At 45.7% G+C, this 23,837-nt stretch overlaps 1 protein-coding gene across 1 annotated transcript in view; it reads right to left on the bottom strand.

The window, feature by feature from the left end:
- The window catches only part of AGBL4 (AGBL carboxypeptidase 4), a 1,336,770-nt gene that overhangs the window by 109,857 nt on the left and 1,203,076 nt on the right, over positions 1-23,837 (bottom strand). The window contains exons 7-8 of the mRNA XM_004607339.2: positions 14,100-14,189; positions 4,207-4,321 (exon numbers count right to left, since the gene is read on the bottom strand). Coding sequence (XP_004607396.2) covers positions 4,207-4,321; positions 14,100-14,189 — 205 coding nt within the window. The remainder of the gene's footprint in view (positions 1-4,206; positions 4,322-14,099; positions 14,190-23,837) is intronic.

Below are 23,837 nucleotides of genomic sequence, written 5' to 3'. Positions count from 1 at the left end.
CTTCCTTCCTTCCTTCCTTCCTTCCTTCCTTCCTCCTTTCTTCTTTCCCTCCTTCCTTCATTTGCCCCTATTTTCCCTGTTTTCTTTTAGCTAACCTGACAGGTTGTTATCATTAGCAAGCAGAGAAACTATAACCAAGATCCTTGGCAGAGTTGGGAGGACTGAATGAGAGGAGAATGTGAGTGCCTGGGAAAACTTCACCAAAGAACAGAACAAAGATCAGAGTATTTCCAAGACACCTTAAAGCACTCAAATATGAGTCTTTATTTTTATTTCTCACATTCTTTAACGTTTTTGTGTGAATTTTCATGATGGATAGTTTCCTTGCTGCTACTCAGAGCTATTTTAGCAGCAGGATTAATGCCTGCGGTTCAAGATTTTCTCCAATTCTCATCATGAGAACCACTTATTCTCACTAGGAGGACACGAGGTGTTTAAACTTCATCAAAGAACCATTTCTACAGGTTTAAGTCCTCTTATCCCCAAAGCCCCAAATCACAAAATCTGGAGCTTAAAGTCATTTTTTAGAAGTGTCTAGTTCCTGATGACCACACCAGTGCCCATCCAAAGCTCAGAAGGGAAGTCTCCAGCCAAAACCACAAATCTCTTTTCAACTCTACATCTCTGAACAGTGGATGAGGCCTAAGTGAGCATGAGATGGAGAGTTGGGACCTCCTCTCTCGCCACGACAGTTGTTACAATTAAGCAGAAATATTACCGTCAATCAAATGTCTTTTCCATCAGCACTATCACTGACAGGATGTTCTGTCCAGAGGAGGGGAAAAATGCTGCTGCAGTACCTGCAGCAAACCATGTGACTCTACCACGGAAGCCAAATGGTCCTTAACCAAGGCATCTTTCAATCAATGGGCTCTGTCCAACACACAACCAGGGCTAACAGGAAGCCTCTCTGTACCCAGTTTCCAGGCTCTTGGAAAGTACTCAACCAACTCTATTTTAAATGGGGGCCAGGAATCTGGGCTCTGGTCTTAACTCTCCTACTGACTTTGAAGAAGCACCATCTCATCTCTCATTTTCATCATAAAGAATCCCTCTTTGTCACTCATATTCATCACTTTCTGAGCATTTCCTGTGTGCTACCCCCCTGCTGTGAGGCACAGAAGGCATACATATCACAAGGGCTTAAGTCTTTTCCCTCTGCTGACTTGATGTTCAGTGGGGTTTGTTCAATGGGATAAGATCTGTTTAATATAATTCCCTGTGGAGTTCAGAGAAAGGAGTGATGGGTTCTGTATGAGCTGTTGAAATTTTTTCTAGAACAAGAAATATGAGCCATGAGTAATGAAGAGTGAGTGATATGAATGAAGAGAAGCACAGAGGTTCTGGGTAAAGGACAGCTTCAGGAAGATCAGGTATAAAGAACCAAGAAGCCATGTTACCAGGCTTTACCTGGAGTGCCTAGAGCTATAGTTCTCAGAGGTGGGAAGAGGGGTAGAATGGACAGATAGTCAGAGGCCCTTGCATGCAAACCTGGCATTTGAATATTATTTGAATGTTGTGGGATTAATTAGCTCTAATAATGCATAAGTTGGGCAGTGAAATTAGACATCAAGTTAAATAGTTAAGGATTTACTGGTGGTATGCCCTGATAGCACAGCGGGTAGGGCGTTTGCCTGGCATGCGACCAACCTGGGTTTGATTCCTCTGCCCCTCTCAGAGATCCCAGCAAGCTACCAAGAGTATCTTGCTCGCATGGCAAAGCCTGGCAAGCTACCCATGGTGTATTTGATATGCCAAAAACAGTAATAAGTCTCACAATGGAGATGTTATTGGTACCCACTCGAGCAAATTGATGAGCAATGGGATGACAGTGACAGTGATAGTGATGTCCTGAGGCAATTCAGTTACCTCAACTGTAGAATAAGGGTAATAACTGATATTGGTCTTATAAGATTCAGTGTTCTTCCCACATGTGACCCCATGGACAGTGGAATTTTAGGCTGCAAATTATGGCACTGAGACATAATTTACGTGGAAAATTTCAAGTTCTGTGCATGAATAAATGAGAGAATAGTTGATTTATGCAATCAGACAGAAACACAGATCAACCAGGAGCTGCTCTCTCCTTCATGAAGATCTCCAAGAAGAAATACAGAAACCAAATGATAATCTTTTATCAAGAATTTTCAGAGTAGATTATCCCCATCAATTATTTCCTTCTATTTCTTTCTTTTTATTTCTGTTTTGGTTTTTGAGCCACCTACTGTGATGCCTAGGGCTTACTCCTGGCTTTTCGCTCAGAGATCACTCCTGGCAGTGCTCAGGGACCTATATAGGGTGCTGGGGATTAAACCTATGTCATCCACATGGAAGACAAATGCCCTATATACTGTATTATTGCTCTGCTGCCCCCCCATTTCTTTTCCTCCCGCTTTTTTCCTTCCCTTCTCCTTCCTTCCTTCCTTCCTTCCTTCCTTCCTTCCTTCCTTCCTTCCTTCCTTCCTTCCTTCCTTCCTTCCTAGTGCTCAACCAAGGTAAATTATTATATTTCATCACACATTAGAAACAGCATCAGAGAGGAAGGTGAATTCCCAAAAATTATATAGGAAGTAGGTGACTAAACTCATGTCATATCTTCCCATTCTTTGTCCAAAAATGTGTAATCACCAAGCGACTAGGGAATTCCAGAGCTCTCTCTCTCGCTGCCTGCATTTGGTAGTCTCAGGCCACTTCCCCACCCAGGACAGCTGATGCCATGGGCAGATGAAGGGGGAAACGAGGGCCAGGATGCTTGGTGATCAGTTTCCATTAATGCCATTCTCCCCATGCACCTGCTCCAATCTTACTAAGCTCCCCATTCCAGTATCACACTGGCCCTCATTCCCATCTCCTCCTTTCTCCCTCCTCATCTCTCCACATTCCAACTTGGCATCTTGGTCTCTCATCTAGTCTCTCTCCACTCCAACTTCCCTCATTGTGGGTAGCAACCACACATGCAGGTCGGGTAGCACAGTCAACATATGAAAGCCCTTCCTGATCACCGATCAGGCTCAAGGGCAAAATACCACCTAGGGTTTTTCCTCCTTTCCTTAGTCCAATAACTTAATCAACATCTTAATTCTACTTCTTAGTATTAGTTATTTTGTATGAACACAGTAAGAGACACACTAAGCTTATAGGGTGGCCTCTTGGGGACATCTCACTATAGATCTCAGACAATAGTGTTCAGGCCAGATTAATCTTTTCTAAGACTAGAAGGGTCCTAATCTAGTTGTTACTTTTTGGATCATGACTGAATTTGTCCATGACCATCTTCTTAACTTATAGTTAAGTATTATGGTGCTTTGGCCTGGCTTGTTTTGATGCCAGGGTAGCTCACAGCTTGCCCTGGGTCCACCCAGTCCCTCATCGGGACCCTGCTTTTGAGGTGCTAGGAAGTAAGGGCAACTTAAGGCTTAAGTCGAGAGAACAGATACCCAGGAGTGAATATCATTCAGAGTCAACTAACTGCCAAGTTACAAAAGCATAGCATTAGCCATCTTCTTGTGTCTATACAAAAAGGACATTGCTCTGAATTAACTATACAAAGGACTTAAGGAGAAGAGGGAAGCAATATTTACAAGTAAACATAGTCTGGTTGAGATAAAGGTGATTGATTGGTTGGGGAAGCAGAGCACAAAGAAAGAGGTTACAAATAAACACAGAGGAATGGGAGCACTGTGATGAGAGTAACCCATATACCTAAGCTCCCTGTGGCAAGGCAGAAAGGACAAACCGATGATGTTATCCTACACAAAGTTATCTCAAACCCCGTCCCCCCGCCTCCCGCAGCAAGTGACCTCAGAGGGCTACGTATTAAACAACCAAGGTACATTCACCACATTCTCAGGAGCCAGGGTAAAACTCCATCTAATGAACTCATAGACAGTCTGAAATTTGTTCTCAAAAAGATATCCCATGACCCAGGGCTGTGACTCAAGTGGCTGTGTACATGTCTAGCATGTACAAGGCCCTGAGTTTGTTGCCAGGTACCACATTATTCCTGACCCCTGACCACAGGACAGTGAGGTGGCCCTGGTAGCCTTTCAAGCACAACTTGGACCAAGTATCAATTGGTGTGTCCCTATAAATAATATAAATCCATAAAGATGTTGATCCCTTTTCTTCTTGCTTCCACACCTTCATCTAATTACTACTAGCTTCCACAAATTCCTGGCAGCCACCCTGCCCCATCCTATCCCTTACCTGTAATTGCCAAGGTAAACTCCATCAGGATTGAGCATTGGTGCAATCTTGAAGACCAAGTATTCCCGTAGCACACGGGCAACAGGGTGCTGACTTATGAGGAAGTCAATGATCCCTAGGAAAGAGAAGCGTTTGTGTTAGCCTTAAACTGTTTCAACAGAGAAGGAATCGGTTTTCCTGTTTGGAAGGCAGGAAGAATTCAAGAGGTGATTCAAGGAGTGAGGACTGGGTTAAAGGTGATAGGAGGGGTGGAGGGGGGTTGGGTGAAGGATATACCATCAGTCACTGTGGGCATGTGGCTTGGTGTCATACATCACCAGTGAATTTCTCCATTTTCACGAGACAACTCAAGTCACTATATTGAAGGCACTGAGCAGAAAAGAGAGTATTTCTTGCTCATGGGCATAAGGAGACTCAAAAAAAGATAACATTTGAGCTGTGCTTTGGAGAATCAGTCCAGTTTAGACAGCCAGAGATAGGGAAGGGGTGAGAGTACTGAACAATAAACGGAGTCTCGCTAATGGGCACAATGCTAGCTAAGAGTTGACACGAAGCTGGAGAAATGTGAATCAGGGGCCATTGAATCTAAATCTGCATGTAGCTGCTGAGTAAAGAGGGAAGCGAAGGGAAGAAGGGATTTGGGAAAATCTTAGGATGGGGAAAGGTTTCTTCAGTGATCCCTGGCTCTGCTCCTTCCCCCTCAGTGAGGATTCTCTGTGCTGGAGGCCCTCTTTGTTTCTCACTGGCACCCACACCACCTTAGTTTCAGATCACCGGATTTAGAAAAGCTGAATTCTTCATATGTCTCTTCATGAGTCTCTTCCCATCATCAGTCTCTGTCTGCTAGGCTCCCTGAATCTAGCAAATCCGTTCCCATCTTCATCCTTCAGCTGCTTTTCTACACTTAGCCTTCATCACATCCGGCCTGGGCAGCACTAATGCTCCCTGCCTGGGGAGAGCTACTAGCTCTGACATGTGCCCCCAACATGCTGGTCTGACACAGCCATTCTACTTGCTGTCCTTCTGTCCTTCTTGTGCTGGCTTATGTGTAGCTGAAAGAGGTGAGAAAACAACACTGCGCTTCTTCCCACCAATGTGTCTCAACTTCCTCACCAGAGGCCAAAAGGAAAAGGCAAGATGATTACCTTTGCCTTCCATGAAATGACTGCCATGGGGGAGGAGATAGGAGAGTACCCTCCCCCAGTGCAGAACAGGAACTTAGTTCCTGCTGACCAGAGCAGGAAATACAAGAAGAAAGCAGCCTTTTAACTGGACCTTGAAAGGTGAGCAGTTCTAACAGACCTCCTGAGGAAGGCAGCTGGTATCTACACACAACCCCCATGCCCAGCGGTAGGCACTTAGCGCCTGGGATGATGAATGGGCCAGGAGCACATTCCAAAGCTGCCGTGACCAGAGAGGCCAGGTCAGCTTTGCATCAGGCCAGGACCAGGAATCCATGGGCAGCTGAAAACCAGTTGGACATCATTGACATCTCGGCCCACATGGTGGCTGAGGACCAGATGCCCTGATTCATTTGTGGATCCTCATATGAAAGCTGCAGTTTGCCAGTAAACAGGCAGGCTAATGATGCCAGGCACCCTTGTTAGGGGCTAATAATTGCTTAATCTGTCCACTAATTGACCCCGGCTCCCAGGGCAGCCCTCCATCAAGGAACCAGCCTGCGCTCAGGGGCCTGGCCATGTAACTTTGGAGAAGAGCTTCTGGAAATGGACCAGCTCATTGGGATCCATCCTCCTTCACAGATGAGCAGATTAATTGGGCTGCCAATTAGGCAGCTAATAAAAGCATGAGAGAAAACCAAGGCTGGCCAGAGGCTGCAGCCACCCAGCACCCCCACTCCCAGTGTGAGTGTAGCTCGGCACAGGGAGGGAGGCCTCAGATGTGCCTCTTGGTTAGAGGTCAGATGGAGCTCCGCAGGAACTTCCAGAGATGAGGATATGGGGGAGAGCTTTCACTTTCCTTGTGCTGGGTGGGGTGGGGTGGGGTGGGTGCCAAAGGGAGAGATGTGAATTTGAGAAGAGATGCTGGAAAAAGTGAAAGTGGAGATGAAGTACAGGCCACATTCCAGACCACATCTCAAAGCACTGCATGGCTGAAGAGGCAGAAAGGGTGTGGATTTGGTGACTGGCTGCAGAGCCTGAGTGGTTGCTTGTAGAGGAGTTGTGGCCTCTCTGCTCGGTTTCCCCACCTTGGGAGAGGATAATAATGCCTCATCCTGGAGGCAGCAGTGTTACTGGGGTTAGCACCTGAAGAAATTGAATGTGCTGTAGCAAACTTGTTTAGATCAACAGTTGAGAGGCAACACAGAGAGGAAGAAAAAATAGATTTTGGAAATAGGAGTCTGGGCAGTGGGGTTCACAAATGATAGTATTTAGGGACAAGGATACCAATGTGGCAGTGCCAATAAACTGGCAAATAAACAGGTGAGTGAGCCTGGGTCTCTGTTAGGTCTTGGGACTGAGTGGTGGGGAGAAAGCCTCTGGGCTCACTCTCAGCAAGTTTAGGAGCCAGGATACAGTCAGTCGTCTCCTAGGCCATATTCCACTCGACACTCTATGACTCCTGTTTCAGTCATAGAGTGACTGCCCCAAAGTAAATAAATCCTCCTCTGCCAAGTGGGCAGAATGATCCCCACCTGCTGGACACAAAATCCACCCCTTAAAATCGTCCATTCCTTCAGTTTGAGTTAGCTAGGTCCTTTCCCTCAAGCTCACTCCTTTGACTCAACAGAGATGGGAGAAGGCAGATGGTGGAGGAGAGAAAGAGCTCAAGAACTTCAAATGAAAGCTGGATGCATACAGCAGAGGCTTATTAAATGCCCACAGGGAGATTGATCCCAGGAATATATTCAACCTTGATAAAGCATAGGTTACTTGAACTGATAAGTCACTCTGTGTACATGCAGTCCCAGGCCTGGGCTGGCCATAAAGTTGGCATTCATTTCCAGATGAAGGCATTCCTATTCAGAGAGGAGTAAGTGAAGAAGGCACCTTCCCTGGCCCTGGCCCTGTTAGCAAAGGCTGTAATGGGAATAGTATGGGAGTCTGGAGCACTCCGAGGGGGTTCCTGAGTCATTCTGCGGAAGAGTAAGGGTCATGGAAATAGTGACTAAGGGACTGGTTAGAATGAGCTCTGTAGGGACAGCAGGAAGGGCATTTACCTTTTATGCAGCATCCCATATGGTCCCCTGAGCACCGCCAGGAGTAATTCCTGAGCACAGAGCCAGGAGTTACCCCTGAAAATCATGAGGTGTGACCAAAAAGTAAAAAGAAGAAGAAGAAGAATGAGCTCCTTAAAGGGGTCTCAGGGGAAGGTGTACCAGGCTATAATGTCTTACACAAAGGCTTGGGAGTTAATCACAGACTTCTGTTCAGTAACAGACACTTGTTCAGGGGTAAAGTCTTGCAGTTCAAAGTACAGACTCTGAAGCAGGACTCCCTGGGTTTGACTAGCTCTGTGGCTTTAATCTCCCAGTTCTCCAGTTTCCTCCTCCATTAAGGAGAGAGTAAAAACAGTTACCTTCTAAATATTGTGGAGCCTTTAATGAGTTAATACGTGCAAAGAGTCAGGCACCTGGGCTGTATATATAGGGCGGGGCGGGGGGGGGGCATGTGCATGCTCACACATGATCACTGCTCAGTTGTTTGTCTAAACCTGTCAGGGGAAAGGATGTCTAGAAAAAGGAGGGATAAGCCCCTTTAGTGGTAATGAGGAGCAAGAAGACCCAAAGAGCCATTGTGGAATCCAGGGAGAGCTGGACAGAGCGAAGGTCCCATGACTACAGCATAGAATGTGGTTTGGGGCTTGGGATTTATAATCAAAATTCAGGGTAGAAGTACCAGGGGGGCAGAGAGAGGCTTACATCTGCGCCATTGTTTTCTTAGCTCAGCTCAGGGCTGGACACAGGGAAAGTCCTCAAAAGACATGTAAAATGAATGAACAAAGGTGGGTCAGGCAGAGAGAGAAGCAAGGTCAGGATGGTGATTTCACTCACTGGGGCCTCTATGGGATTCAGACCCAGTTCTACTAGCTTTGAAGTAGTGCTCTTTCCCAGAAGGCAAGATGGGAAGAGTGAGGAGTCTAATTGCTTGTGATTTGCAGAATGACTTGCATATATGCCTGTGTGATGGTTTCCCTTGAGAGTTCGGTATAAGCTTTATCACTGCTATTCTTTGCCAAGTATACTATAGTGATATGAGCCTAGGCTGTAAGCAAGATAGCTAAGGGTTTCTGAAGTGCCCAGAACACAGGACACACAATAGCACTCACTCTGGACCCTCCTCTGGCCTGGTGCTAGGTCCTATTCTGCTCCCTGCTAAGCGTAAGAGCCCCTAATTCTAATTATCGCAGTGAGTCTGGCTCAGATGTTCAAATCTACACACTCATCCTCAGGACCCTGTCCATTTCACAGATAAAAAGACAGACTCTTGGAGACATAAAAGCCCCCATCAATCAATCAAACAATGTCTATTAGTGGACTTCAGTGTTATGCTTACAATGAAGCTTGTTGGGATAAAGAGCTCTTTTGATAGAGGAGAAAAAAAGGTGAGGCGATTGAGGTGGGAAAAAAAGCAGAGAAGAAAGGAGTGAGGAAAGGCAAAGTTTACCACTTCACTGTAAAAGATGATCTGGTTGTGCTCGGTCTGGGAAATTCTGGTGCTAGTGAGAGGTTGGTAAGGGGGTGTGTGTGTTCGTGTGTGTGTGTGTAGTTTTTTGTGTGAGTGTACCGGGGGTGTATGTGTGTTTACATATAAGTGCCTAGTATATATGAGTATGTATGAGTATGTATGTTTGTGCATGGGGTACTTATGTGTGAATGCATAAGTTGTGTGTTTATGTGTGAGTATACATGGATATACATGTGAGTGTGAGTGCACTGGGTATATGTTTATGTATAAATGCATAGGTGTGTGTGTGTTTGAGAGAGTGTCGGTGTGAATGCATGAGCTATGTGTGTATACATGTTTATGTGTGTGATATATGCATTTCTATGTGTGAGGACATGTGTTTTTATGTGCTTTTTTGTGTAAGTGTAGGTGTGTGTATGTTCTCCCTCTTCTCTTACTTTCACTGGATGACCCAGAAACTTAGCTCCCTGAGGGAAGGCCAGTTATGTCCCCACAGCCTAGGCCCTGGTGGGGACCTGGAAACCTAGCAGCAGGGCACATAGAACCCTCCAAGCAGCTCCTTGGGACCCCTATACCTGCCCCCATTATGTAGAAAGTAGAAAATCTGAGAGTTGACAGCTTGGCAAAGACCCTCCACTAAACAAGAGGTGAAAGTAGAATTCATACTCAGGCCTGTTTACATCCTAAGGCATAGCACTAATCTGTCCCCTCCAGAGGTGGCAGGTCTTGCCCCTGGAGCATTTCACAGGAGTTGGTTTGATTAATCCTGCATTTAGGCACTACATTCAGAACTTAGCTGCATGTGCCATTTCAGCATCCCTAGGAGGCCCTGATGGAAAGTGTTTTCATGACCAGGAGCAGGAGGCCTGAGGCTGAGTATGGTCAACTTTTTGAGCTTCAGTGGTCTCCAGAGAACAGAGAAGTGGGGGGTTAGTTCTGGAGAAGGAAGGAGGAATTGCAGTAATAGAGTCATATACCCAGATTTGGGTCTGCAGTAAGTAAGGATGCAGGAACTCACAAAGTGCTCAATGCACTTCCTACACCCCTAGTGACACTGACTTTGTACTTTGTGCATCCCAGACCCCAACCTGGATTCTTTGGGATATTAACTCATTTAATCTTCCTGACAACCTCAGATGGCAGGATTCCTATGACTATTTCCCTCTGAGACAAAGGAAATGAGGCACAGCAAGGTTCAGGATCATCCCCTGGGGTTATCAGGGGTCAGTGGAGGAACTTAGATCCATGGGACTCCCTGAGAATCCAGCTTTAGAGCCTATCTGTCCCAGACCACTGTGGAAGTGCTCAAGCTCTCACAAGATAGTCCTCAAGGAGGTGAAACCAGGATTGGGAATGGCAGGGGGGCCAGGGGTGACTGACAGTTTGCTGCCCCACCACCAAGCAGTCTAAAGGAGACCAATGTCTAATTCCCTTTCACACTGCCCCTTTCTGGACTCTGTGGTGGCCCGACTTTGCTCTATTCCCAACAGCAGGTGCTTCAGCAGCTCGGCAGAGAAAACTGTGGTCCCAGCCAGATGGGGACGACCAGGCCTCACATGTCTGTTCTCCACTCAAGGTCACTGAGCCAGTTAATGGGGAAGAGTTAACAGAACCAAAGGCATCTAAACCATTGTCTTTCCAGACCTCGGCCCCTGCCTGTCTTAAGAGAAAAAGGTGGGTCAGGGAGGGGCTGGGTATAGAAAACCCAGCTGGCGCTGTGAGGCTGTAATTTGGGCCATACCAGTGGCTTAGAGGGCTTTGGAAAAGACTTGCACTTAGTCCCTCCTGGGTAACATGAGGCAATGATGCCCATCTTAAAAAGTCCCAGGAAGGAATTACAGGTGCAGAGAACAGGATTGCGGGCTGGGGATTGCAGAGCCACAGCTGCCATAAATCAGCTGTGTGACCTTGGGTAGACCTTCACTTTTCTCAACCACTACATCTTCATCTGTGAGATAAACATCACTTACTGAAGTGTAGCCAGAGTTCTCTCTTGTTGCAAGCATGAAGCTTTTCCCATACCTGATTGGGGCAAATTAGCATGTGCAGGATTAGGAAGTAGCCAGACTAGATGAAAAGCCCTCTTTTGCTATCAGCTGGCCATGAAATTTCGAGGCCCCTCTCACTGAACCCAGATTAAGCATTTCAGTGCCTGTGTTATGTTGGCACTTCATATCAGCCACACGTGATGCACAAGATCATCCCAATGTTGCCGATGTGGGAAATGTCACTCAAAAATTTAGCCAGAGACTTCTAATAGCTCAAGGTTTAAAGAGGGGAAGAAAAAAATTGGAATTGAATATTTAACAAGTCAAGGCTCACAATGTGGCACAGAACAGGGCCAGAGGGAGTCGACCAAGCGCCCAACAGAACTTCTTGGAATAAACTCTGGGAGATGTATGTACATGCCAGGTGACAAAAAATGGGTTAAGAACCCTCTAGGGAGAGGAGCAGAAAATGCAAAGTACAGTGTAGAATCAAGTGTCACCTCAGGGATTAAGTTGTGAGGCCGAGGCCAGATTTGGAGTTTCTTTTGAGAAGGTCGTAGTGAGAAGGTATTAAAAGGCTCTGTCACAGAAAAAACATTGACTGAAAGAGACTATGGAGTCAAACATCTCCACGTCTGCTAGATTCTTTTTGGGAAGAGTGGGGGTTAACACATGGAAAGCCCCCGAGATGGTCTTGATGTCTCCATCTCTGTGCCTTGGGTCGCATCTGAAAACAGGATGGTGGTGACCCCATCCTCTGACTATTGCTACAAAGGAGACAAGCACTGGGGTTTGACTCCTGAGATGAAAGTATTGATGGCAAAGCTACTCACTCTCTTTTTGTAAATAAGGGCAAAATTGTTGCATCCAATCAGCTGAGGGAACAGGTTCCCTGCCAAGTTTAGTAACTGACAGATGGTTGCAAGTAAAGGGGTTGGTGAAACCAGGAGGGACCTAGGAGAGGTTGCTGCAAGGACGGTGCTGGGGAGGGGAAGCTGGAAGTGAGAAACCCAAGACTAAGCGAAGGTGGCTGGAGCAGGTTGGGATAGGCCAATCCTGCCTCTTAAAGGTATTGTGAAATATAAAATGACATAGTATGAGATTAACATCCAAGTAGAGAAAAGGAGGACTGGTCCAGGTCGGAAGCCTGCCTCAAGTGCTGGGGGAGAAGGCAGTTAGGATCGAGAAGGGACCACTAAATCAATGATGGTTAAGAGATTGCTCGGGATGGGAGATGTGTGTTGAAAGTGGGTAAAGGACAAAACATTTTATGGCCTCTCAGTATCTGTATTGCAAACCATAATGCCACAAAGCAGAGAGAGAGAGAGAGAGAGAGAGAGAGAGAGAGAGAGAGAGAAAGAGAAAGAGAGAGGGAGAGAGGAGAGGGAGAGAGGAGAGGGAGAGAGAGAGAGAGAGAGAGAGAGAGAGAGAGAGAGAGAGAGAGAGAGAGAGAGAGAGAGAGAGAGAAAGAAGGAAACTGCCTGCCACAGAAGCAGGGGTTTGAGTGGAGTGGAGTGGGGGTGGCAGGAGAGATAGTGGGGACATTGGTGATGGGAAGCTACACTGGTGGAGGGATGGGTGTTCGATCATTGTATGACTGAAACTCAATCATGAGAGCTTTGTAACTGTATCTCGTGGCGATTCAATAAAAAGTTTTTTTTTTAAGAGTAGTTTTTCTTTGGACAATACTATCCTCTGTGAAGTACAACCTTTTGTTTGGAAAGAGAGCAAGCAGCGGTGTCTCACCATCACAAGGAAAACACGAGCAATGGAGCACAGAAGCCCAAGTTTATTAGCCTAGTGTCTTGCCATTTACAAAACAGGTTACTGGCCTCATCTTCTCTGGTTCTCTTGGGAAAGTAAGAGACATAAGTGATACTATATTCCTTGCAGGGACTTAGATGCGGTGCCAGCTTCCTAAGAGCCTTCCTAGAGAAGAATTATTAGTCTACTCTGGTTTGTATTTGAGGAAACTGAAGTTGTATTGCTAGGAAGTGGCAGAGTCAATATTTGACCCCAAAATAGTCTAATGGAAATTCCCCTGGTATATCCAAGGCAGCATGCTGCCTTCCTCAAGTTATTTAACCTCCATGGGTGTTTTTTCCCTATCTCATTAACCTCATGGCCATGGCAAGATTAAAATGAGATAAATTGTTTCTCCAAAATTCAGTTTTCTCAAGGGGAAAATATGGTTAATAGTTACTCATATGACATGGAAAAATTAACATAGTTAAAATAAATCAAATGAAATAAACTAATAAAAACAAATGAAATAAAATATGGGGAGGGTTTAGAAACTTAGAACAATGACCAGCACTTAAGTAGTCCCATGTATTTTATGTGGAATACACTCATTAGATGATGAAAATGCAAAGTGTCTTGGCAAGGATGTGTGTTGCTGGTGGTATAAAGTTGTATATTTTGGCAGGACGGTTGAAGATACATATCTATACTATGACCCAGAAATTTAGTGCCATGGTTGTATGCCCTAGAATAGTATTAGCCAATGTGACATGTATGAGAACATCTGTAAAAACATTTGTATAAGAACTTTTTGCATGAAAAAATTGTAAAAACTTTGTAGTCCATTTAGAATGATATATGTGTAAGTTGAGGAATAGACAGGCATGGAATTGAATTCATGTTCAAAGCAGAAGAACTATAATGGATAGATAATTTTCCAGCCTTACTTCCCAAGTTAAATACCCATTTTTGTACATTTTTATTGAAACATTGTGAGATAGACCCTTAAAAAGCTGTTCATGATTAGATTTCAATTCTACAGTGTTCCAACACCCATCTCTCCACCAGTATACATTTCCCAGCATCAGTGTCCCCAGGTTTCCTCCCATCATCCCCCACCCCCACTACCCTGCCTGCTTCTATGGCAGGAGCTTTTCTTCTTCCCCCTGACCCCCCACCTTTTGGGCAATGTGGTTTGCAATAGTTAAATACCCTTTATTAACACACATTGACATGGAATCAGATTTCTGGATTTTTGTAAAACACTAGCCACAATAAAATTAATTTAAGAAAGTAGGTGTCCTCTGATCAGTACATCCAAGAGAACTTCAGTCAGTCCTACCTGTTCATTATCTTTCTGTTCTAACATACAGATAATAATATGTTCTAACATATAGATAGTAAGTGAGATAGATAATAAACCTTGCTTGAAATTAATACAAATGAATTAGTGAATTTAATTGGATGAAGGGAGGGTAGAAGTACAGGGTGTCCACAAGGTCCCACAACTCACCTTGGCAAACAAATGAAGAGGGTGTTTCTCCAGGATGCACTCGCCCAGTGATAAATACTACCTTCTGCTCTGCCCCTTCTCGAAGGTTTTCTGTAAGAAAAAGAGTGGAAGAAATTTTGCCCAGGAGTCCAGCAAGAACTAAGTGTAGGTGGGGGGAGGCATAGGGAGGGGCAGGTCTGGGACCGCTCCATTGACCTCTTAAATCACTGGATTAGAACTATCAAGGTGCAGTCGTTGTTGAACAGGTAAATTATGTCCCTAATTCTCTAATATTAAAAGAGTAAATCCCATTCTTTAGTGTAACTGATTATGTTTCTATTACAATCACGTCAAAAGGTCACATGAGTTAAGTCAAATTTCAGACCCATTGATTGTGACCATAGACAAAAGATGCATCCTTTCTGATTTTCAATTTGCTAATCTATAACATGCATAATTACTGCCTTGGGCTGTTGTAAAAATTAAACCAGTTTACATGTCGCATAGAACACAGTAAAGGTTCAGTAAACATTAGAGTAAGAAAGTGCTTTATGCTAGTAATAGTAGCAGCTGCTATTTAATAAGCTCCTTTTATGTGAATCCTACCATCATTATACATTATTTTTAGGTGACATAAAATATGCACAGTTAATACTTTACAGAGGTTAAAACTGAAGTTTGGAGAAGTTCGAGAACTTGTTCAAGGTCACAAAACTTAATAGTTGTAGGTGTAGAGCTGAGATTGGTCCTGATGAAATATCAGGATTCAAGTTTCTTTCACCTTGTGCAACTTTAAAAATAGACAATGTATAGAAAACAACTATTTTAAAACATTGGGCAAGAAGCTGTACAAGATTAATCCATGCAAAGGGAGAAGCAAAAGAAATGTGCCCTATGATTGTCAGAACATTTTATCTGGAGACTGACTTCAGACCTAACAGCAGAGAGGAATATCTGATGGAGGCATGTCAGTCACACTGAGATTTGTATTCAGACAGTTAGAAGCAGGGGTCAGAGATGATAGATAGGTGAAAACACTTTTCTTACTGCAGCTGACCCCAGTTTGATTCCAGGCATCACATATGAACTCATTAGTACCACAGAACCAGGAGTAGCCTCTGAACATTGCCAGGTATGGTCCCCAAGCCCAGCTCCATCCCCCACCCCAAAAAAGTCAAAAGAAGATGGTGGAGGTAGGAAAAGAGTACCAGTTCCAGAGAAGATGGAACTCCATAGAGAGCTCCAGAAATCTGTAAAGGAGACTTGACTGTAGGAATCTTTATTTGGTCCCAAGATGTGTATGCACAGGGCAAATGTCAACAACGTCATGAAAAAGTGGTTGGGGAACACCCAAAACAGTAGTCCCCATTGATGATTCAGTGAAGAACCCAGAAGGGTTATACCTCCATGGTAAGGTTAAACTGCTCCAGACTCATATGAGCAAAATTTTAAGTAAATCTCAAAATGATCAAATGAAAAAGAAATTCCACTCAGATAATGCAAAACCCAATTTTTTTAATGGAAGGAAAAATGCAAATAACCAACAACATGTAATTTGCCATATTCAGCATCCAGTAGCAAACCATCAGTGGATAGGAAAAGAAGTAGGAAAATATGGTCTAAAACCAAAGCCCAAGCTCATACTACTTCTGCATAAGTTTGGCTTACATAATAAAATGAGCCATTGTGCCAAAGCAGTATTAGATAAAAGCAGCAGACAAAAGTGACATTCCCAAAACAGAAAGGTCCAGAGGAGGCTCTTGAACTTTGGACAGGAGGACCTGCTGATTTAGGACAGATTAATGATCTCATGGAAAGTCAGAAATAAACATTGAGGGAAGTTGGATTGAAGGATTCCATCTACCTTAGCAGATGAGCTGGCACAAAGGGGGCAACTAGAAACAATTAAACAGGCTTTCAGCTTTTGGAATGCTAGAGATAGGTCAATTTAAAAAAATATTGAATTACCAGGAGAGAGTTACAAGCTTTCATGTTTGGGTTACAATCACACAATGATCAAACACCCATCCCTCCACCAGTGCACATTCGCCACCACCCCACCAATATCCTCGGTACACCCCCCTTTCCCACCCTCCCCCTGCCTCCATGGCAGACAATATTCCCTATGACTGGTTAAAGGCAGGTCATTTTTAATGTTGTTCCTGACACCAACTGTTGGCACACTAATGAGAGATTAAAATAAAGAATGGCAAAACTATTCATCCTGCTTCTTGAAGTTTGGGACTTCACCAGGGTCTACTGGGGTGATCATTAGGAAGGCAAAGTCACTGCTTCCTTAACTCTGGGCTTTTGAAAAATCAGTAAGTAGGTAATGGAGCCCAAATATGCAAGAATTCATTCTTACTCAGCTCCATGCCAGACACCTTTAAGAACAAAGAGTAAGTGAGAGAGAAAGCTCACCTTTAAACAAGTTTGGTATAAAAGAGCTCTTTTAAACCCCCTTTTAAAAGGGGACAGAGAGATAGTACAGGGGTTATATGCCAGGTAACACATGGTTCCCCAAGTACTATTGGATGCACCCCCACTGTCCCGAGCACCACAGGAAATGTGTGTGTGTGTGTGTGTGTGTGTGTGTGTGTGTGTGTGTGTGTGAAGGCCTGAGCATCATGGCCTTCTCTGGCCCCTGCATTAAACACAGTCCCAAATAGAGCCTTAATAAATGAATGTTCATTCATTCAGGGTGTCTAGTCAGCCCTGACTGTTTCCTAGATGGAACAGACCTACTGCCTCCCACATGGTGAAACTGTATTTTTAATGTCTTCCTCAGGATCCAGCATGGAAGAGGTACATAATAATTGGCCTTTGAACAGATATATTGGAAAATACTCATATGGATTATGAATAAACTGAGGCACATATTTCCTTATTTAACCTTCAGCATGTTTTGGTGATGGGCACAGCATTAACTCTGTGGAAATTCAAGCTCAGAGGGAAGGGACAAGCTCAAAGTCACACAGTGAGCATCGGTAGAGCCGAGCTCAGCTTGCAGTCCGGTGCTGCTGTCCCCACCCTGTCTCCTCCTCGACCCACTAAGATTATAAAAGATGTGAAAGCAGCCTCATTTCCATCCACAGTGTACACAAGAGAGTCAGCCTTCATCTAATATTGCTGGGCAAAGTAGAGCTAGCATCTTAGTATTTACATTGCTTTTTTACTTAAAAGACAAAAATATCAAAATGCCAACAGACCCTTTTAAGAAATACAGTCAAACACTGACCCCACCTATCCCAGCAGCACAGAAATGATGAATGACACTCCCACAGCCCTCTGTGAAGGCTACCTTTATGGATGTTTCCCCTGACCCCATATCAATTCAATTGCATTCAGCATTTCTGCTGACCACAGGGAAATGCAAAATGGGCATCCTATTTGCACACTAATTTTACTGAGCCCCTGCGTCTTCATAAAATGATAACGTGGGGCTAATAAAAATCAAGCATCTCGGGTGCTAATATAAGCAAATGTTGATGCAGGCAGGTAACAAATTGCTTTGTCATTTAGGAGGCCGTAAAAGAGCATTATAATCATCTTTAGGCAAAATGGATGGGTCGCCTTTGCTTAGCTTTTAGCTTTCATTTGCAAAATCAATTTAAGGTAATGTAGCAGCTCTGAGGTGGTGTGACATGGACGCCCCCAGCCCCCTCCATCCCTGAGTCCCCAGACCCATGCAAAGTCAATTAAACATATTCTTGGTGAGGCAGCAGGGCTGATGAGGAAGTATGCGTGAACAAAGCCAGGGAGGAACAGAAGCTGAACAATGAGACAGGAACAACCTGTAAAATCGAAGCTGCTGAAGGTGACACTCAAGGACACAATAAAAGGTTCCATCCTCAAGTGGAATAGGGATGCCACTGCGGCCTCCCCAGTGAATAGGAGCGGTGAAGCCAGATGTGCTTTGTGTAATACACACACAAACACACACACACACACACACACCCCTTTATCATTATGCCCCTCCATTATACACTATTTCCTTATTCATCAAATATTTATTAAATATTGATTAGGTGGCCAGGCACTGGCTATTATTATCTCCATTTTACCAAAAACTATACAAAAAGTATGTAGTGTTATGCCCTGGTTCTTACAGCTCATGATTGGCATCACCAGAGGTCCTGCCCAGGCAGGGTACCTACAATGAATTCCATGCTCCTCCTATGCCATTCTGTCTCTTGTGAAGAAGCACACGCTAGTGTACAGTTATGAGGGCAATTAAGTAAAGCTCATTTGATGCTTACTTTGTGCACACACCTTCTCTGTGGGGCCTGACTGAATTTTCATTGCAACACAACAAAATCCTCATCGTATCCCCATTTCATCAGTTAGGAGATGAAGGTCCAGGAAAATGGGACGTTTTGTTTAAGGTGTATAAGTAGCAAATGTGGGAGGCCGAGTTAAACCTAGATCTTTATGAATATCAAATTTACTCTCTTCACTACTGGGTCGGGTTCCCTGTTGAGTATTAGATAAGGTCCTTTGGTAGTTTTGAAAATGTACCCATGGATTCTTTGTCGATCACATCCCTTCAAGTGGTGAGGATGAGGTCTGTTCCTCTCCTGTGTAGGCTGGACTCAGACTTCCTCTGGCAAATGGAACACCAGGAAAGTGATAGGCATTACTCTGGAGATTAGGTTATAAAGAAAAACCTGGCTGTGCCTTGGAGCTTCCTCTCTGCCTTGGAGTCACTCCTCGGAGGGCATCTAGCTGCCCTGATACAAGAATGTTCCAGTGGCCCATGGAGAGGTTCACTTGGTAAAGAGCAGGGGCATCAGACAACAGCCAAAGGAACTGAGCCCTGCCAGGTCCTGCAAGACAACTGCACTCCATACCCACAGCTTACGGCCTCCACATTTCCTGACCCACAGAAATGGAGAAATGCTAAACATTGGTCTGTGATTTTAAGATGCTGAATTCTAGAGTAATTTGTTGGGTTACAGTGATAAGGAATTAATCCTCCTGGTGATAATTACACACACACCCCAAACCCAAGATCATAGATTTTAAGAAACTGTATCAAATTATCAAATCTATTGACAATGAGATGGAGTTAAGCCATAATCTTGGGGGGAGGTGAGTGTGGAGGGAGGAACTGGGGAGGAGGGGGGAAGAGAGGGAGAGAGAGAGAGAGAGAGAGAGAGAGAGAGAGAGAGAGAGAGAGAGAGAGAGAGAAAGAGAGAGAGAGAGAGAGAGAGAGAGAGAGAGAGAGAGAGAGAGAGAGAGACTCAACTCAATGAACTTGGTCAAATAGTGGTGGATCTGTGGTTGGAAGGAGTTTGAGAAAAGGCCCATAGTCCCGGGGCACTGGCTCTTTGGGCTTGGGCTCTCTGGATAGAAATTCACATGGTCAGTTCTGCTCTCCTATCTCTGCTGGCATCGGGAGGTGTCCTTTGAGCAAAGGGCTGGAATTGTGTGTGTGTGTGTGTGTGTGTGTGTGTGTGTGTGTGTGTTGGAGTGGGGGGCATTTCAACAGGTGAAGGAGATGTGCTTTTACATTGAAGTCTTCTTCATTTCCTTAACTTCATGGTCCCTGAAGCCATCAGAAAGTCCAAAAATGCCCCTTTGGCAGTTTCTTAAATAGAACAGAAAGGTCATTATTTTCTCTGGGGCCCAAAGGAGTCCATACAACCAAGAGGCTGGAGAAAGAGCCCTAGTACAGTGGCTGTTACTGTGAACTCTGGTCTCCCTGGAGATGCACTCGGCACCAGAACAGCCTTGCTCTGGGTCTCTCTATGCCCCCAACATAAGGTGATTCTTCGAAAACGCAAATGGGAGCTCCTGCATGTTCCCTCTGCTGACAAGAGGAGCTTGTCAGCAGCTCCCTGCTGTCCTCAGGGCAAATCATCCTCCCTTACATGGCACCCCAACTCTGGTAACAGCTCACCTCCCCAGCCCTGCCCCAGCCCTGCTAGCAAGAACATTCCCCCACACCTCCACGCCTGTGCTTGCTGCCACGTCTCCCTAGAATGCCAGCCCCCATCTCATCTGTCTGCCTTCCTCCTACTCAGCCTTCCAGACTCTGCTCGGATGTATCTCGTCAGAGTGGGGAGGGAAGAAGCTGCCATTCATCCGTGCCTTGTCCTAGGCCAACCCTAGTGCTAATGTTGTGCTGATCTAATTTCATCAGCGCCATTGTTCAGCACACTCCCCTACAAAACATGTCATGTGGAAGGTAATGTGAGGATATCACTCGGCTGCTGATACTGACAATAAAGGGGGAGCAGGAGCTGGGGATTACAGCAGGGACGTGCTCAGGGTGCAGATTCCTTGTCTATGCTTTCATGAGCAAATGGAGCTTCCTCAGGGGCAGAAGAACCAGTGGGTGCAGCGAGGAGACTGAGTGCCAGCATGGGCCTAGAGGAGAGCTGGATGAGGACCATGAGCAGGACACAGATCCTTATGTATCCTCTGAACCCTGAAGGGGTCACAGAAAGCCCGCTGGTGGGCAGACAGACTCCATCTGGACCCCACGGATCACTGGCTAGGAGGAGGCTTTAGGCAAATCGCTTACACATTTTGAGTCTCAGTTTCTCACCTACAAAATGAGAACAGTAAGCCCCCAGCTCACTCCATAAACCATAAGAGGGAGACTTAACTTTCTCCCATTTACAAGTCGCAGCAAGAGATTTTCTTAGCTCTGTGGATTCCTTTGATGGGGTGGGTGCTGTGAAGGGGACTGTCCTGTGCCTTACAGAATGTTACTGTTGCTCTAGCCTCTGCCCATCAAATGCCAGCACACCCCTCTGCCAGTGGTGACGATCAAAACCAGCCAGCTGCGCACATCACTGAGGGTGTTCATGATTCCTTGGAAGCAAAGTCATGTATGTGAGCACAGTCCACTTAGTCACCAGAACCCAGGGAGAAATCTCAGTTGCCAGGGGTACATGCTTTACATGTGCTGGGACCTGAGTTTGAATCCCAGAACCGCACAGGTACATCCCTGGAGACCCCTGTGATGTCAGTGGGCCTTGCATTTCCAGGAGTGGCTCTTAGGGCCCCCAAGCACTGCCTGGGAGGATCCCCTGACCAAAAGAATATATATTTTTTTAATTTTTAAAGGCTTTTCAGGTCCATCCAGAGCATAGAGCTCTAATCTTCCTTTGAATAAGCTCTTCCTTCCCCAAAACTAAAAAAAAAAACTTTTTTTTTAAATTTTAAGGTTCTGGAGAAATAATACAGTGAGTAAGGCACTTGCTTTGCCCATATGGTCCCCATATAGGGTCCCCAGAGCCCGATCAGGAGTGATCCCTGACTGTGGTCAGGAGTAAGCGCTGAGCACTACTGTGTGTGACCCAAGAACACAAAACAAACAAACAAATAAACGAATGAGTTCGCATCACAGAGCTCATCTGGACCCCTAATCTGGCCATAAATCACGGGCACCCTGCCCAGGCAGGCATGAGAGCCACAAGCTGGTTCTGTCTCACCTAAGACCCAGCAGCTGCTCTCGCTGCTCTGGGTTAGCTGGAGAAACGCTGTTGGCAAAGTGCATTTTCAGTTCCCTCTGTTCCAGACCCGTGCTCTGGGCCTCAGAGCCTCAGCTGGGCTCCAATCTCACATCTGCGGGGAGACTCCCTGTGAGGGATCAGATGCTCTTCCCTCCATGTGATGGCAGGGAACAGATTACCACAGAGAAGAATATGTTCCTGGCAGGAATTCATTCTGAAATCCCGGCCTTTGGGGAAAGGAGAAACTCTGAAACACTTCACATGTCTCCATCACCTATTAAAACTGCTTTTCCTTTGGCATTAAAAGGCAATGAGGGAGGGGACCAGAGCTATAGCAGGCCTTGCAGGCAGAGGACCTGGGTTTGATCCTGGCACCCTAAGTCCCTCCAGGATTAATCCCTGAGCCCAGAGCCAGGATTAAGCCCTGGAGCATCACCAGTTGTGACCCCACCAATAAATAAATAAATGGAAGCGGTGAGGGAGCCCAGAATGGGCATCAGAGCGGTCAACAAATACTGACATCATCGCCATAGAAAAGGAGCTCACCCCGGTCATACGACTCAAGGTCTAAGCCAGTCTGGAATAGGTCAGAGAACTCCAAAGTCCAGAACCTCCTCTCCTCATCCTGAGCTGCCTCAGGTAATGCCAGGCAGGCGGGCGCCCTGAGCTTCCCAGCAGATGCCTCTCGGGGAGTTAGGAAAGCCATGGCCTGAGACAGTGGACCATGACTTTCCCAGTGTCACTGTCCCAACCCGACCCCCTGCAGATAGGCTCAACAGTTGCTAAAGCCCACTTGACTAGGCAGCACCCTGGGTGGGCCCAGACCATCTTCAGGGAAGGAGGATGCTTCCTGCCACATCCTGTCTCACCCGCAGAAGGAATTTCAAAGCATCCCCAGAAAGCTGGCCTCAGAGCTGCCTGCTGGAGTTGGATACTCTGGGAACCCCAGGTGGAATGAGTTAATTGCATGGGACCCTTTCTTTGCAAGGGTCTGTTCTCTTCCCAGGGAGGTATGAGGTTCGCAGGATGGGGGTGTTCTCAGCAGAGGCTTCCAGCAACCCCATAGTGAGCTGGGCCAGGTGGGGCCTTCAGAGCTATTACAGGAGGCCATGTCCAGCGGCGGCAAGTACAGATAAGAACACTTTGCTTTGGCTGAGCATTTTCCAGGGAGGAAGTCCGCTGCAGGCTCTCCTCCACTCCTGAGAAGTGGGGAGACTGACTCTGAAGGGGGCAGAGGAACTGAGTTATACCAGCCTCCAGCAGCGGTCGCTGAAGGAAGTAGGGATGATCTGAACCCTCCAAGCCAGAGCGTGACGGATTTTGTTTTTTAGTTCAATTTAGCACATATTTTCTAACGTTGACCCCATGCCAAGGGTGGCTCCCTAAAGATCTGAAGAGGAGTTGGATGCTATTTCTGCCATCCAGGAGCTCAAAGGCGGACGGAAAAGGAAGATCAAGCCTGGCTTTATGCTCTAAAGTGGAATGCCAGAACAAAGGAGTGGTTAAGCCAAGTCCTGCCACATGTGTTCCTAATTCTGAGACTATTTACATCCTCATCTGCAAAATGAGGATCATTCCATCAGCTGCAGAGGGATCTTGCACGAATTAACCAAGAATTGGGTAGGTGTCCATTAACTCATTGCGCAATTTACCTTCAACAATGGTCCCTACAAATAGAGGTCCTTTGGTCTGACCTGACAGGGGCAAAATCTGAGGCCACTATACCCTAAGCAGCAACATGTGAGCCTTGGCTGGGCTGAGCCCTTGCCCATCTCCTATTCCTGTGCCTTGCTCCCAGAAAAGGTGCTCAAGAAATCTTGAGGCAAGCACTGTAGAGCATGTGTTGCCCTTTGGCTGAATGAGCCTGCTGGGCTAGAACCCAGTGCTCAGGCTTTCCCCAACCTGAGAGATCTGCCTTTTGAGTTCTCTCCCAGCCACCAGAAAACTCCTCACCAGGTTCAGTTGCAGGCTTATTAGCAAATGTAAATTGAATTACGCCATGCCCTTTTGTAACAAGGACAACAAAAACAGTTTCCCCAGGAAAAGAGGGCGAGGAGAGGTGAAAGCCAGGATGAAAGTCGGCAGAGACAATACATTCTAATCAAACTTGATAAATATGTAAATTAAAGCAGCAAAACAGTTGGCTTTGACAAATGACTTCTCTGTAATGGATTTTTCCACAGTGAAAGGCTAGAGTTCAGCCCGCCTGCTCGTCACCAGAGGAGCCCTCTCCCGCTTTCAGGGCAACGCGGGCTACAGGGGCAGGCATGCTGGAGGCAGAGCGCAGACCTGC

This window comes from Sorex araneus, chromosome 5 (genome assembly GCF_027595985.1).
Source record: "Sorex araneus isolate mSorAra2 chromosome 5, mSorAra2.pri, whole genome shotgun sequence".
Taxonomy (NCBI): Eukaryota; Metazoa; Chordata; class Mammalia; order Eulipotyphla; family Soricidae; genus Sorex; species Sorex araneus.
This window is presented reverse-complemented; position numbering and strand designations above follow the sequence as displayed.